Raw genomic sequence first — 15,508 nt, forward strand, 5'->3', positions numbered from 1 at the left:
AGCAGGTGCCAAGATTTGTTTTTTAAAGGAGTCTAGAGATATTTGGAGATTTCCCATTTTCATATAGTTTCTTACATCCTTTTAAATATTTTTTTAATATGATTAGTGAATATTACAGTAAGCAGCTAGGTTAAAAAATAAAACAATAAAAACACTGAGCAATTTGAAATTAAGGAGAAATTGTAGCCATATGAAGCTAACAAGATTATAAGGCTACCAGAATTTCTAATACCTGAAAGAATCCTCACAGAATTGCTAAGGCTGACAGGCCACCCATCTTTAAACCAGGTTATGGAAGGCAGGGGAATTCCAGAAGCTTCACAAGTCAAGGATACTGAGTTCTTTTCTACCACACTAATATTTTCAGGTGACCTGTGGTTTCCTATGATGCTTGGAGGAGCTGTAAGACAAAATAAAACAAACAGGGAATGGAAATATTAGTTGCCTGATATACATTTGATATACCTGATGTTGTATATCAAACATCAAATCCTAAACAGTGTATGTCAATAAGACTTCCATTTTCTGATTAACAGTAAGCAAAATAAGCAATCACAACAACCAGCAATGTGTGTGTGTGTGTGTGTGTGTGTGGCATTCCTGGAAGTAAAAATGTCACTTCTTCCTCAATCTTAGCAGTAAATTATTTTCATATTGTTATTCCAATAGTGGTGAGTGATTTTGTATGAGTCATTCACCCCCTTTTTTTTAATTGCAATTTCAACTTTCATTTTAGATTAAGGGGATTCATGTGCAGGTTTGTTACATGGGTATATTCTGTGATGCTGAGGCTTGGGGTATGATTGATCCTGTCACCTAGGTGGTAAGCATAGAACCCAAGAGTTAGTTTTTGAACTCCTGCCTCCTTTTCTCCTTCCCCTTCAGTAGTCCCCAGTGTCTACTGTTGCCATCTGTATGTCTTTGAGTACCCAATGTTTAGTTCCCACTTATAAGTGAGAACATGAGGCATCTGATTTTCCATTCCTGCATTAATTCACTTATGATTACGGTCTCCAGCTGCATTCATGTTGCTGCAAAGGACATGAGTTTTGGCTGTGTAGTATTCCATGGTGCATATGTACCACATTTTCTGTATCCAATCCACCATTTATTAATCAGCACCTAGGCTGATTCTATGTCTTTGCTATTGTGAATATGAATCACTCATCTTTTCTTGCAAATTTGTAATATGGATTCATAACCTACTTATAGGAAAAGATATCCTAAAAAATCAATCATCTAATTCTAAAAATTAAGAGTAATCCAACAAAAAGGACTTAAGATTAATTCATCTTCCCTTTTGTGTTGTGATTCCTATAGCTTTGGCACACATGTTGGCTGAAAACTACAGGATATTAACACTGAGCTTCATGCATGTCTTAACTGAGTTCAAGTTACAAGATTTGTGTCCATTACATTTACCGTTGTTTCTATAGCTATAAAAATTATATTCAAATTGTACATATCTAAGTCATTGTCCCTGTGTATGTGTATGTTTGGTCTATTCTTATTGACATTTATGACTCATAAATTAGAGTTAGAATATTAAAGCTGACTTCAGTATAACTCATGCTCAACTGATGACGAGTCAGTAAATTCTAAGGAACTTATGTTTATACAAGCCCAGTTAAGTCAGCAAATTTGGAAAACATAAAAAACAGATTTTACTTGGGACAGCATTGGACCAAAAGCATTTGAAGACAACAATTTTCTACTTTACTGTGTGCTTTCCTTAAAGAATATCTAATATGTGCTTATTTCAGCAAGGTAAATAATGTGAGGTCAGGCATAGAAGGATAAATGATGAGACTGACCTGGGGTAAAGGTATATATGTTTAAAATGATGGATTATAAATAAATGACTTTCAATACTTGAGGCCTATATCTCCCATCCAGGATGCTAGATTACATTAGCCAGTGAATGGACATATTGAGCCTCTTTCTACTTACCATGGACACTTAAGTCATATTTTTTGTCAGTCATTCCTGCTACATTCACAGCAACACACACATAACGGCCTGTGTCAGATACATGAATGTTCTTCAGCTGAAGGATGTGACCTTCATCCAGTATTTCTACTCCCTTTGCCTTGATCAAGGGGCGGCCATCTTTCATCCAGGTCACTGTTGGTGGAGGAATACCCTGCACTTCACACTCCAAGGAGATACTCTTCCCTCGGGTCACAATAATTTCAGTAGGGTGGCTGCCACTGTTGGTTATGGTTGGTCTAACTGAGGGTTGGAGGAAGATAAAAAGAAACAAAAGAGGAAATGTTTGCTTCAAGTCTTACATAGGAATTTTCATCAGCCAAACTTAAATATATTTTTATGTTAAAATATAAATAACTAAAGAAAAGACCCAGGACTAACAGACATGATGTTATGCTGAGAGGTGGAATTCTTCTCCAATGTTTTAAGTGGGTTCATACCTAAAATGAAGCTATTGACACAGTAAGTAAAGACTGCTGTGTTCACTAACTTCCCACTTTTGAGAAGCTATACAAATATTTGAACTTATCACTTGTAGCCTTGCCTTACGTAAGTCTTCCTAATACTCATTTAAAATAGATACAGTAGCCTAGCTTACAACCCAGTGTCTGTTACTAACTCCTTTATTCCTTCTCCCTTTTACCATATGAGTTGGAAAAACTGAGATGGTTTCTCAGTCTTGTTGGAAAACTGGGGTAACCACATGAATGAATTTAGGCATATAAAACCTACACAGAGGTCTGCTGGAGATTTTGGGGAAAATTTTTTGCTCTCCTAATAAAAGGGAAAGATACCAGCCCTTTCCCTTCCTCTTGCCTTCCATGTGGAATTGATACCACAATAACAGCTACCATCTTGAGACCATGAAGGAGGGACCAGTAGAATGCCAGAGCTCGTATGCTGATACAATTAAGATGCTGACCAACTCCAGTGACCAGTGCTAACCTCTGCTTTCTCATTATGTGAGAACACAAACTTTTACTTGGTTAAGCCACTGACAACCAGTTATTCTGTTACTTGAAGCTGAATTCACGTGTCACCAATTCTAGGAACAAAAATTAGATCAATTCTAATACATATGTGTGTGGGCAGAAAAGTAGGCCAGCGTCAGTAATCCAATGTTCTAGTGCCAGTCCTACCACACACAAGCCATGTGACCTTGTTCAACCAACAAAACCTCTCGGAGCTTAAATTTCCACATACACAAAATGGAGGCGACAGTTTTGTCTTATGTAACAGCTCATGTGAAGATTAAATGAGTATGTAACTATCTTAAGCACTCTAAGATGTATACGAGTAAAATATTCTTTAAAATAAAATGTTCTTACATATTGTAAATATCTCCTATGGTAAAATGCTCCCCTTCCCCCTCCATGAGTCCACTGTCTGTCCCCAACAAATTACAGCCACATTGATGTGTCGTCATTGGTGAGCTAATGCAGAGTGGACAGCTGTAATGCTGAATAACAACCAGAAGGAAGTAATTGCTCTCCAGTTATGTCAGCACAATTTAAATGTGTGTGTCATATGATAGTTACAACCATGCCATTTTGAATGAACATTAAAGATATTTTTAAAAGTAAATGAGAAGGATGAAAAGATTTAAAAGAACATTTTGCCAAAGCCTGGCTAATCAACAACTTACTGTAAACTTGCAGATTGTATTCTTTCTTTGCCGTCCCAGCAACATTCGATGCCACACATGAATAGAGTGCTGCATCAGACTTTTCAGCAATTGAAATTTGTAATTGCCTGCCCCCAGATAAAATTCTCACTCGCCCCATGGAATCAGTCAGCACTGGAGAGCCTGCAAAGAAGTCCAAATGGCAGAATATGAGGCAGAAATGTAAAGCATTTTGTATACATTGCCAAGTATGATACTTGTTTACTCAGTTAAAGTATGTAAAAGGCAAATGACACTGTAAAATAATCCTGCCCTAGTGTGTAAAATGAAGGAGCAGTAATATTTAAATGAACTGAAAATTTAAAAGATCTTTCTGCCACTTAGTGGGCTTAAGGAGTTGTTGATAAATAAATTGAAAATCTGGTCAAACACAGAATTCAGTCTTAACGTACATTGAAAACTGTCACAAACAGAAAAATGTTACTTTTTAATATCAACTTTTATTTTATATTCAGGAGGCACAAGTGCAGGTTTATTACATAGATCTATTGTGTGATGCTGAGGTTTGGGATACGACTAAACCAATATCACCCAGGAAGTTTAAAACTCATTTTAAAGAAGAAAATATAGTTCCTGAATGGTGGATTCTCGATGTTTATAGCTGCCGTATAATGCATTTGAGTAAAAAATAATCAATTAATGCAGAAAATTAATTTTTTTTATAGGGAGGAGTTAACAGTCTTAAAAATAAAAAATTTCAGCTGGAAAGTGTAGAAGTATCACATGTTGCACATTTAATATAAAGCAATTTTGCGGTCTAGCATTTAGCATGCAAACCCCAGGAAAATTTGTTTATAATCTAACACATTTATCAAACGAAATCAATACCCATCTTATATTTTCATTTAATTTTATAAATTTCCAGGATGAAAACTAACCTTTCTTCTTCCAAATGAGATTTGGGGGTGGAATACCACTTGATTCACACAACAGACTAATGAGATTCCCTTCAATGACTGTAAGTTGAGTAAGTTCATCAGAACCACCAATATTTGGAGGGACTGGAAAAAAATAAAAATATGATTTTTCCACACATTTCATATAGAATTTTCCCAACAGTTTACATGTAAGATAAAAGGCTTCTACTCAAATGACATAAGGAAGAAACTGACATATGAGGTTGACATCAACATCAAATTAAAAGTCACCTGTAAGATGTAGCATAAATAGCTAATAGCAGACTTCCCATGTACACAGATATAAATTTATCAAAATATTCAGATGGCATAAAAAGAAGCTACTTTATTATAACTTATAAAATATATTAGCTCATATAGCTATTAGAAAATGTATATTTGGTGTAAGATATTTTAGACACCTTGCATCAAAAAGCTAAAGTACCTACCAAGTTTAAACTTAGCCCAGTCACTGTTGCCTAGCTAGCTTTGATATCTCAAATAGTGAACAGAACTGGAAACATAAGGCATATAACATATACTAAAGAACAGAGGCAAGGGGTTTCGTCTAAAGAAACGATATATTGCCTATTTCAGATTGCACAGTCTGCTTCTCTACTGGCCTACAGCTTCTCTCTGGAACCTTCAAAGTGAATACTGACTACCCATGATTTTCTCAAAGGCGCTGGAGTCTGAAGTTGCTGGCTGAACTCTCCTTAAGAACACTTCTTTGGCTGCAGGACTGTCAGCTGGTAGATGGCTTGTTCTTCCAAGCTCCTGAGAGTTGAGGAGTGGGAGAATCCGCCTCCACCCCTAGTGTGGCTTCCAGTCATTGTTCAACCATCCCATGTAAAAGCCTCTATTCCTTTGAGGCTCATATAACCAATTTATTTCTCTCTCTCTCTCTCTCTTTTTTCCCATCTGTAAACCTGTCATTCTTCCTTTATTCACTGAAGAGTTTGATATGTGTTCTTACACTTTTCATACTAAGCTCTGCCATCATTCTGTATGAACCCAGCATCCACAAGTATAACCAGTCTAAATACTCTGTCTACTCAGTTATTGATCTACCCATCCCATTTTCCATCAGAAGCCATACCGTAGCCCTTCCCATCATCTAGAACATTTCTCCTGTAAGTTTATAAGGTTAGGCCTCTGACAACTTCTCCGTTCTTTTTGCTCTCACTTAATTATTCCCAATTCTCAAGTCAATTCCCATTGACTTAATTGAATCTCAAGTGCTTTCACTTCTCAGAATTCCCCCTATCCAGCTGCCTATTCTTCTGTTTACTGACTTCTCTACTCAGCTTAGATTTCATAATCAATATTTGTCAATATTCTCAACTACCTTATACCTTTTGCCTTCTTATTTGTCAATACCTTTACTCTGGATGAGTCCTACAGTTTACTCTGTTTGACACTGATACCACAAACTGAAAGTTCCAGAAGAAAATGACACAATTACATAGATTGCCACTACTATAAATTTATGATCTCCATTCTAAACTCTACCCTTCTATACCCCCATGGCTTCCATTAATACAAATACTTTAAAAGCTGTATCTGTAATGGAGACCCTCTCTGAGGTCTAGACTTTAATATCCAACTAACTACTTAACATCTCAAGTTGGTTGCCTTAGAAGCATTGTCAAACTTGACTTGTCCAAAACTGAACTCAACCCTCTTTGTTCCTTCTCCGAGGGAAGGACACAGATATCCCTCCTTTACTCTTCTTGTTTCCACACTTCTTAATCTAATCAACTTAATCATGTTGATTCAACTCATTAAATATGTCTACTTTCTTCTAAAATACAGACCTGAGCATCCGGTCCTTCTTTAAATCCCTTTAGTTTATTCCATCACCTTTAGAATCAAATCTATACTTTTTAAATTGATTTAAGAGGCCTTCTTCAATATGCCTATTTTTACCTTTTTATCTACTATCTCCTCTCTCTCCTTGCATCACACTAGGCTCCATAGTGAAGGATATTAAGCTCATTGAATACAGACAGTGTTCTCCAGGGCTTTGCATTGCTTTTACCCTCTTCACAGAGTTAATGCCTACTCATCCTTAAGGGCTCAGTTAAACGTGTCTCATATGCTTTTCTACATAACCACCTATGATAGCTCTTAGGATGTTTAATTTTAATTTTGACTATTTAAAGATATTTCTCCACCAGCCAACTATAAGTTCCATGAGAACAACATCGTTGTCTTTCTCACTAATTGCTCTATGTCCACACATGGCATAGCGCCTAGAAGATCGAAGCATAATGTAAGTATTTTTAAAGTGAATCTATCTTTGGTGTCTCAACTTTTTCCCTTATCATTAATTCTTATATCTACTGCATTCTGCTTTCCACTATTGCATTGCTTTTCTTTAAGAGGTACTGGTCTGCATATTTGTAAAGTATGTTTTTAAGTTTATGACTAATTTGACTTTTCTGCAATAGGTAATATTACTCATTCACCCATCCATTCATCCATATCACACTTACTCATTGTGTTCTTCTGAGAACAACACTGTCGTTAGTTTCCATGACACATTTTTTTACTGGGTTTTCCTCTGACTTCTTAGGCTCTTCCTTCTCAGTTTCTTGAGTCTCTTTTACTAGCTCTCTTCTTATATGGTACACCTGAGAGCCATCCTATCTAGTACTCTTCTGTATACATTCTTTTTACCTTCTCCAAGTGATTTCATTGCAACCTTATGTTTTTAACTCTTATCTCGCCTAAATGATAAGCTTGTATTTCTGGCTGCAGGGAGGACAGCTTCACACAGTCCACAGGTACCTCAAATATCGCATATGAAAAAGGAATTCTTCACCTCAGTTTCTAATTGATCATTACTCCTAATTTTTCTTTTTTTCTCTTTTTTTTTCTCATCTTTACTTAATAACACTTAGCCTAGTGTCTTGTCCATATTGGGAACTAGATATAAATATTAAATAAATTATTAAATGAACTAGATATAAATAATAAATATTTTTCCCATTTGAAAGAAATTAGGATGGAAGGGAAGGGAAAATGGAGAGGGAAAATGGGTGAAAAGAGGCAGGAACAGAAGTTAATGACATATAAGTAGTATGTAATGTATATAAATTTACCATATAGTAACTTTTACTATTTAATAGTAAATTTTTACAGGGTGTATAATAGCATTTCTCATAACCTGCCTGAAGGATTTTTAAAAAATGATAGTCATTTATTAATAAGTCATTTTCTACATCAGTGCATGCTTTCAAAATTTTAAAAAGTATTTGTTCTCCATTGGAATAAAGTTATTTAATCTAGTTTTATTTTTATTCAAAAATATGTGAATAAACTATAAATCATAGGTAAATTCAGCTTATAATCTCAATAATTAAAAAGTTTAAACAAATACAATCAAAATGAAGAGGGCTTATTAAGTTATAAGTTTTTTTAAAGTATGTAAATTACAGGTGACTGTACTGGAAATAGGAATGCTTTTTAGCTGATAGCCACAGCTGAGGCAAAAGTTGTGCCTGTAAGAATTATCTTAAGTGGTAACAAATGGTAAAATTTCAACTGAGAATAACTTTTCTCCCTGGTTATTATAGTAATCCCATCTCCCACCCCACAAGTGAATAAGTTATAAATGAGTTTTTTAAAGTATGTGAAATACAGGTGAGTATACTGGAAATGGGAATGCTTTTTAGCTGATAGCCACAGCTGAGACTCAAGTTGTGACTATTTATAAGAATTACCTTAATTAGTAACAAATGGTAAAATTTTAACTTACAATCACTTTTCTCCCTGATTATCATAGTAATCCTATCTCCCACCATGCAAGTGCCCATGTTCTTTCTCTCATATACACACACACAGTTCACATATATAATTTGGCCTTTTGGCTTATTTTCTTTCCATTGACGAACCCACCAATAGTTACTAGAGAAGGCCCAATCATTACGAGATGCTGGCTGTGGAAGACAAAGGGCATATTACTACTCAGGCAGATGAGAATCCTTCAACATCTAAGTTACAAGAAAGTTCATCTAGAGTTGCTCTCGAAGTAGTTATATGAACTGATACCCAGGACAGTTCAGCACCATGTAAATGTACTAATTGTTGTTCATCTACCTATTATAATCAGTTTTAGTTACATGGATGAATGTCATTTTAAGTGACACAAAAACCACAGCTGCATTATTTGCTTTCAAGAGCTGATTACACTTACCCCAAATATTGACATTGTAGTTTTTTTCAGTTTTTCCAGCAACATTTGTTGCTTCACAAGTGTAACGACCAGTGTCTTGAACCTGAGCATCTTCAATCTGAAAACAAAATCATCCTCTGAAATCACACTTTCTATTTCACTTGGGTTTTTTTTATTAATACTATTTGTGATCTATTTCTTATTTTTATTCTGAAGATTCACATACAGATGAAAAATAGAGAAAATAGCAATATAAATGGCTGTATACCCATCACCCAGTTTCAACACAACAAGATTCAACCATTTTCATCTATGCCATACCTTATTTTAATCTGGTTTATATTAGGGGTTGAGGGTCTAGAACAGTCTTTTAAATACAATTCAGAAAAAAAAACCAAAAAGGTACAATTTCTGATAAAGTCATTTAAGACTTTAAAATATGAAATCCTTATACATCCAGGAAACTGTCCAGTAAAATAACAGCCTTATTCTTGAGACCAATAATATTACATATATCTTTCTCCCATGCTGGGTTTGTAAGCTTCTTTAAGCTAAGTATTATATTACATTAGCCTCATTCTCCTAGTACCCAGTTTGGTGCTTGGCAGATGAATTAGTATCAGTAAATATTTTTCATGTATTTATGTACAACATGCATCATTGCTCATTCATCCATTGACCATCTGCAGTTATTACAACCCTTGTACTAGGTACTGTAGGTAGAAGATATGAAGAGATATAATGTCACATATGGTTTCTGATTTAAGTTTGCAATCTAGTTGAGAATATAAAGGTTGTGAACATAAAAAAGAATTTAATAAATAATATATAAGTAATAACACAAGATAATACAAAAGATACAACAAGCAGTATGTGACTTATTGCCAACTAAGTTTGCGATCAATAATTTCTAAAACATTCAATGATCACTGAAGTTAGAGTGATCATTTGAAGCACTTAGCTTAGCAGGGGTACACAGAAGCCAGTCAATAAACACTTATTAATCAATTGGTGTGAACAATAGAGCTGGAATTAGCTAAAAGCACACAGGGAGAACCAAAGAATATTAGGCTTGAAAGAGGACATAAAATCCAACCTTCTCATTTTACAGATAAGGAAACTCAATCAATTAAGAGATCTTTGCTCAGAGTCACAAATTCATGGCAGGCTCACTCAGATCTGGGGTTCCAAGTCCTTAAAGTCAGTATGCACAGGCCTGCATGTCTCACAGAAAGAGTTAGGGAGGGAATAATAGAGAGGAGGGATTAATATTTATTGAGCACCTAGTGTGTACCAGGCAAAACAAAATGGTAAGATTCTATTACTTGATTTTGTTAGAGATGTGTGTGAATGGTAGTGCATAGGTAAGATACTTTTAACTGATTAATTAGTATTGCGTTCCACAAAAGTTTTCATTCCTCTGATCTTCTCCCTAAACTCCTCAAGGGGACTAACTTCTGTACTCACTGAGATTTGCATTCATGCAATTGTCTCCCTCTGTCATTTGGTCAGAGTTAAGGTTTGAGAACTTTACCAGATGCTTTCTAGAATGCTGGGCTCTTCCCCTGAGAATGGGCAACGCCTTTTCTTCTTCTTCTTCTTCTTTTTTTCATGTGTAGTTCAATTAGCTCATCCCTCTTTCATTCAGCAGTGATTCTGGTCTTTTCTTTCTCACCCAGCTCCATTATTATAGAATCATAATTCCTAAGATCTCCAACCTTTGCCTGTAACATACTCCTTCATGCTCCCTTTCACTCACACCCATGCTTCTGTCTTCCTTAGGTAAGCTGCCCAGCTTACTGCCTGTCATCTGTTTCTCAAGACTCTCTTTGTTTATCAGTAATAAACATTCCTTTAGCAAGAGGCTATGTGGTGGTTAGTAGCATGGGTTCTGAAGCCATACTCCCGGTGTTCTAATCCAATTTCTGTCTTTCAGTAACTGTGGGCAGATTACTTACCTGATCTTTTGACTTCTCCGTTGGGTTATTATGAGAGTGTTATAAACATTCAGTGGTCTTCTGTCCTCCTGAATCCGAATTCCTTAGGATGACTTTCAATGTCACACTGTATTTCATTCAAATCAACCTTTTCAACATTATTTCCAAACATTCACTTTGTTAAATTATCTGTTCCAGCCAAACTAGCTGACTTGCTTCCCTTGCCTTTTATCTCATCTACCGTTAAAACACTAGTCTTTCAACACTAATCCTGGCAACCAGAGCCTTACTTTTTGCCACCCCCCAAAATGTGTTATCTGTACCATCCACTTGGTAATTGACTCAGACTTACAGTACTTGTTGCATTTTTAACTAAATTGTTAATTTGTTATGTATTTACATGAGACTGGAAGACATAAAGAACATGAAGTGTGTCATGCTCTTTTGCACTTTTTTTGTTGTTGGAGACAAAGTCTTGCTCTGTCACCCAGGCTGGAGTGCTGTGGTGTGATCTTGGCTCACTGCAACCTCCACCTCCTGGGTTCAGGCAGTTCTCTTTCCTCAGCCTCCCAAGTAACTGGGATTACCGGTGCATGTCACCACGTCAGGCTAATTTTTGTATTTTTAGTAGAGACAGGGTTTCACCATGTTGGCTGGGCTGGTCTCGAACTCCTGACCTCAAGCGGTTCGCCCACCTTGGCCTCCCAAAGTGTTGGGATCACAGGTGTGAGTCACCATGACTTTTTTGCATCTTTGTCCAGAGCACCTAAAATGGTCACTTGGTGATTGGCTGGAAGACTGAAGGTGAGGCACACCTTGGATTATTTCTATGATATTTTCCTGGAAGCATTTTTTTGGGATCATTTCTGGATATGGATGACAAATACTTAAATCTCACCAAACAAAAAATTTAAAAATATTACAAACCTCATCAATAAAAGGGTTCCTAGAATTTTATAAGAGAAAATTAGTCCAACACTTGTAAAAGACAGTCACGCTAAATAGGGTAATACCAAAACCATGAACTTATAATAACATAAGGTAAAATAAATGAATCCATATCCTTACCTTTAACACACTTCCATTTTCAGATATACTGAGGCCTGGTTTCTTCAGCAAGGGGTGGCCGTCTTTTAACCAAGTAAGAGTAGGTGGGGGAATAGCATCACTTTGACACAGTAATTCCACAGCTTGGCTAATGAGGACAGAGACATTCTGTTCTTCTCCCATAATATTTGGTGGAACTACGTGAAAGATGGGTTTTCTTTCAGGATAAAACAGGCTAGCACACTGTTTATATTCATTAATCATCAGGACATATACTGAATACCTTTACTGGTTCTTTTAAAGATATAGGATCACAATCATTCTAACATACCCTCTTTGCGTCACTTGGTTCAGAATCAAGTACTAATAAATCACTGATTAATGTATTCTCGTTGAAAAATATTTCTCACTAACTTCTTATTTAAAAAACTTTTAGAACGGGAAGTTCTCATCAAGTGCCCAATTAAGAAACTTCTAGAACTAGATGTTACTGCTTAAGGTTTTCAAAGTAACAAATGACTCATGAAATATTTTAGAAACAATAACAAGCTAAGAGTGAATATGCATTCAATATTTATTTGTAATTTTTGCAAAAGAAATAAATGTCATAGTCACAGAGGCAACATTAAAAAATAGTTGGAGGATATCATAGAGCTCATCCAGTCCCATCTCGCAGTGTGCAAAACATAAAATTGGTGTCAGATAATACCTTGTGCAAAATAATATGACTAATTGATGGTAAAGCTAGGAGCCTTCTGACTTGCAGTTTAGTGTTCTTTATGGTTTTCCATGATGCTTTGTCAACTTTCTAAAGAACAAATCAATTCAATGACCAGCTGTACAACATACTCACAATTACATAAGAAGAGGAATGAGTAGAAATTTTAATGAGATTAAAATTAGGATTCCCTGGATATATAAGGCTTGTTAGATGCTGAAATGTGTTTTCTGAAAAGTTTAAGGAATCTCCTTCCCTTGGGTGTATTAAAGAATAGAGTAAACAATCATTTATCTTAGACGGTTTAGGTACAGTCCTGCCAAGAATGAGAGGGTGGGCTCCATAACTTCTCAAAGACTCTTTCAGACCTGTATATATAATAATTCAGAAACACGAACTAATGATGAAATTGAGCCTGTTACACTCCAATAAAGCACAGAGGGGAATTTCCTTGGCCATTTCTCATGAAACCCCATCAATATGCAGGGCTGTAGAAAATTTGCCATATTTGTAGCATTTTTTTAGTTACAAAAAATGGTTAAGTTATACTAAAATTTTTTTGGCAGAAACGATTTTTGTGGTAAAAATATTATTACAGTCTATCAGCCATTGTTTCAGGCTTGATACTCCACCAGCATGTGGCAAGATAATGAAGGCAATAGACTGACTACAGTAGTAGTATTGTGCCTCTGTAACCATGAGGTTTCTCTGTTACCATGTCTGCTACAGAGGGAAAGTGTATGAACTAAAGAGCACTTTTATGCACTGTTTTGGGGTGCAGGACTTATGTTAAACTCAAAGAAATTGATGCTAAAAGAAGAAACACACTGCACAATGGCTGAGATTGACCAATGGAGCATTTGTGCAGAGATTCATGATGTTCCTTCATTCCTTCTGCTAAATTTAGTAGCATACACAGACATCTGGCTCTCGATAAGGTTAAAGTAATCTGTGAGAAACAGAAAACACTGACATTATTTTCGATGTGTAACACATTCGATAAAAGATACATGATTATTCTGTTTGAGACTAAAACTACTATAAAAATAGCAAAGTGAGCACAATTAGTGCCACTTTCTTTCCTTTTTCTTTTTTGAGAAGATGTTTCGCTCTTGTCGCCCAGGCTGGAGTGCAGTGGCACGATCTCCACTCACTGCAACCTTTGCCTCCTGGGTTCAAGCAATTCTCCTGTCTCAGCCTCCCAGGTAGCTGGGATTACAGGCATGTGCCACCATGCCTGGCTAATTTTTTTGTTGCTGTTGTATTTTTAGCAGAGATGGGGTTTCACCATGTTGGCCAGGCTGGTCTCAAACTCCTGACCTCAGGCGATCTACCCACCTTGGCCTCCCAAAGTGCTGGGATTATAGGCATGAGCCACTGCGCCTGGCCTAATTAGTGCCACTTTCTAAAGATGCCATGAAAACAGATTCACAAGTCTGAGCACTCAGGAAGCCCAAAATAGAATAGCTGATTTCACAGCTTGGAAATAATTTTAGGTAAAGTTTGGCCTCATTGAATAAAAAAGAACCATAACTGTATAAAAATATGTTTGTCTTAGATTATTTGTAGAATCTACAAAAGAGCATGAGTTCATTATGACTGCAGAAGTGAAAGTCGGAAACAATTCAAGACTACAGAATGCTAATTCATTTCCAAATATATCTTCCTTCAGTTACTTTTTTTACATTAAATGAGTTGAATCAAGTTCAAAAGGAAACCAGATTTTTAAATGAGAGGAAAAAATGCAAAAACAATGGAGTATTTGTTTAAGGGACAAAAATTGAAGCAAATCTAATTATAGCCGAGGATATATATTACCAAAACATGTATTTTTTTTTCTGTCCTGTCTCTCATTTCCAACTTTTTGTTTAGTCTGAGAAGAGAACAAGAGTTCTACCCTTTAGATCCTCAGCTTCCTAAGATGTTACCCCTATTTTGCTTTGTGGTTATGTTGCTTAGGAAGGGATGTGTTCTGGACCTGTTTCTCATCCTAAGCATTATGTTTGTTAAATTTAATTACTAAAATCAGGGTTGCCATAGGGTTGTCGTTGCTGGTAAGCTGAAGAATGTGTGATCTCCAGGAAAGTTCTCTGAGCTTAAGTTTAAAGAAAAGGTACTACATGAATCCAAATCTTTAAAAACTCAATTCTCTTGTTTCAATATCTCAGGGTATGGCAAAACATACTCTGAATTATACCAGGGAGAAAAATTTTAATGAACTACTCATAATTGTAGGAAAAGCTATTTTGCCTACTATTTACTTCTCCTATTCCACCCCCCAACACGATACTCCAAAATGTAAATCTGAAGGTGATTTATCTCTGGGAATTAACATTCATTAGGCTCTAATTAGACACACATCACCAAGGTTACTACTACAAATATAAAAATATAATTTATGGAAATAATACTAATAGTGAATACAGACTGGAAACTGATTTTAGATTAAAAACCTGTTTTAATTTTACACTTTTTCAGCAGCTTGCTGCACGTATATTTCAATGGTTAAACACATATAAACATTCCAAAACATATATATCAGCTAGCCATTTGACTTTTATTTCAGAGAAAGATCCTGATTTTCAGCCTAAGAAAGTAGTATAGAAGTATCTTAGCAAATGATAAGGAACAGTGATGCATGTCTCTGTAATTCCTGGAAAATATCAACTCTTTTATCATCTCCCAGGTTCACCCTTGACACTAGCCATTGTAGAAATGTAAGGAGACCATCTCAGATTTCTGTGTTGACTAAAACCCAGTCAATACCAATGTCACCCCTCTACATGCTTCCTAATGACTGAAGAACTATTGTGTTACATACTTAGATTGATTGATGAATCAGTCTCAAAGGATATTTTAGAATAGAAACTTTCCAGTTCTTCATAAAGCTTAAAAGCAACTCAATTCAGGGAAGAAGTTAAAATTCCTGGGGTTGGGCATTATAGACCTATCTGTTACCTCAAACACCTAAGCAAATCTGGAGGCTGAATGTGAACTCGTGTCAACTGCAGGAACAACAGAAAAGAAAGGGAACATAGAGAACCCTTTGCTAGCGTA

General features: G+C 35.9%; 1 protein-coding gene across 4 annotated transcripts in view; it reads right to left on the minus strand.

Annotated features, from left to right (window-relative positions):
* HMCN1 (hemicentin 1) overlaps positions 1 to 15,508 on the minus strand; it is a 446,669-nt gene that overhangs the window by 134,593 nt on the left and 296,568 nt on the right. For all 4 annotated transcript variants that reach the window (XM_024256979.3, XM_002809691.5, XM_024256990.3 and 1 more), the window contains 6 exons: positions 11,755 to 11,930; positions 8,771 to 8,867; positions 4,552 to 4,674; positions 3,635 to 3,796; positions 1,951 to 2,232; positions 233 to 400 (listed from right to left, as the gene is read on the minus strand). In XM_024256979.3, coding sequence (XP_024112747.2) covers positions 233 to 400; positions 1,951 to 2,232; positions 3,635 to 3,796; positions 4,552 to 4,674; positions 8,771 to 8,867; positions 11,755 to 11,930 — 1,008 coding nt within the window. The remainder of the gene's footprint in view (positions 1 to 232; positions 401 to 1,950; positions 2,233 to 3,634; positions 3,797 to 4,551; positions 4,675 to 8,770; positions 8,868 to 11,754; positions 11,931 to 15,508) is intronic.

The sequence above is a fragment of the Pongo abelii genome, chromosome 1, assembly GCF_028885655.2.
Source record: "Pongo abelii isolate AG06213 chromosome 1, NHGRI_mPonAbe1-v2.0_pri, whole genome shotgun sequence".
In the NCBI taxonomy this organism is placed as follows: domain Eukaryota; kingdom Metazoa; phylum Chordata; class Mammalia; order Primates; family Hominidae; genus Pongo; species Pongo abelii.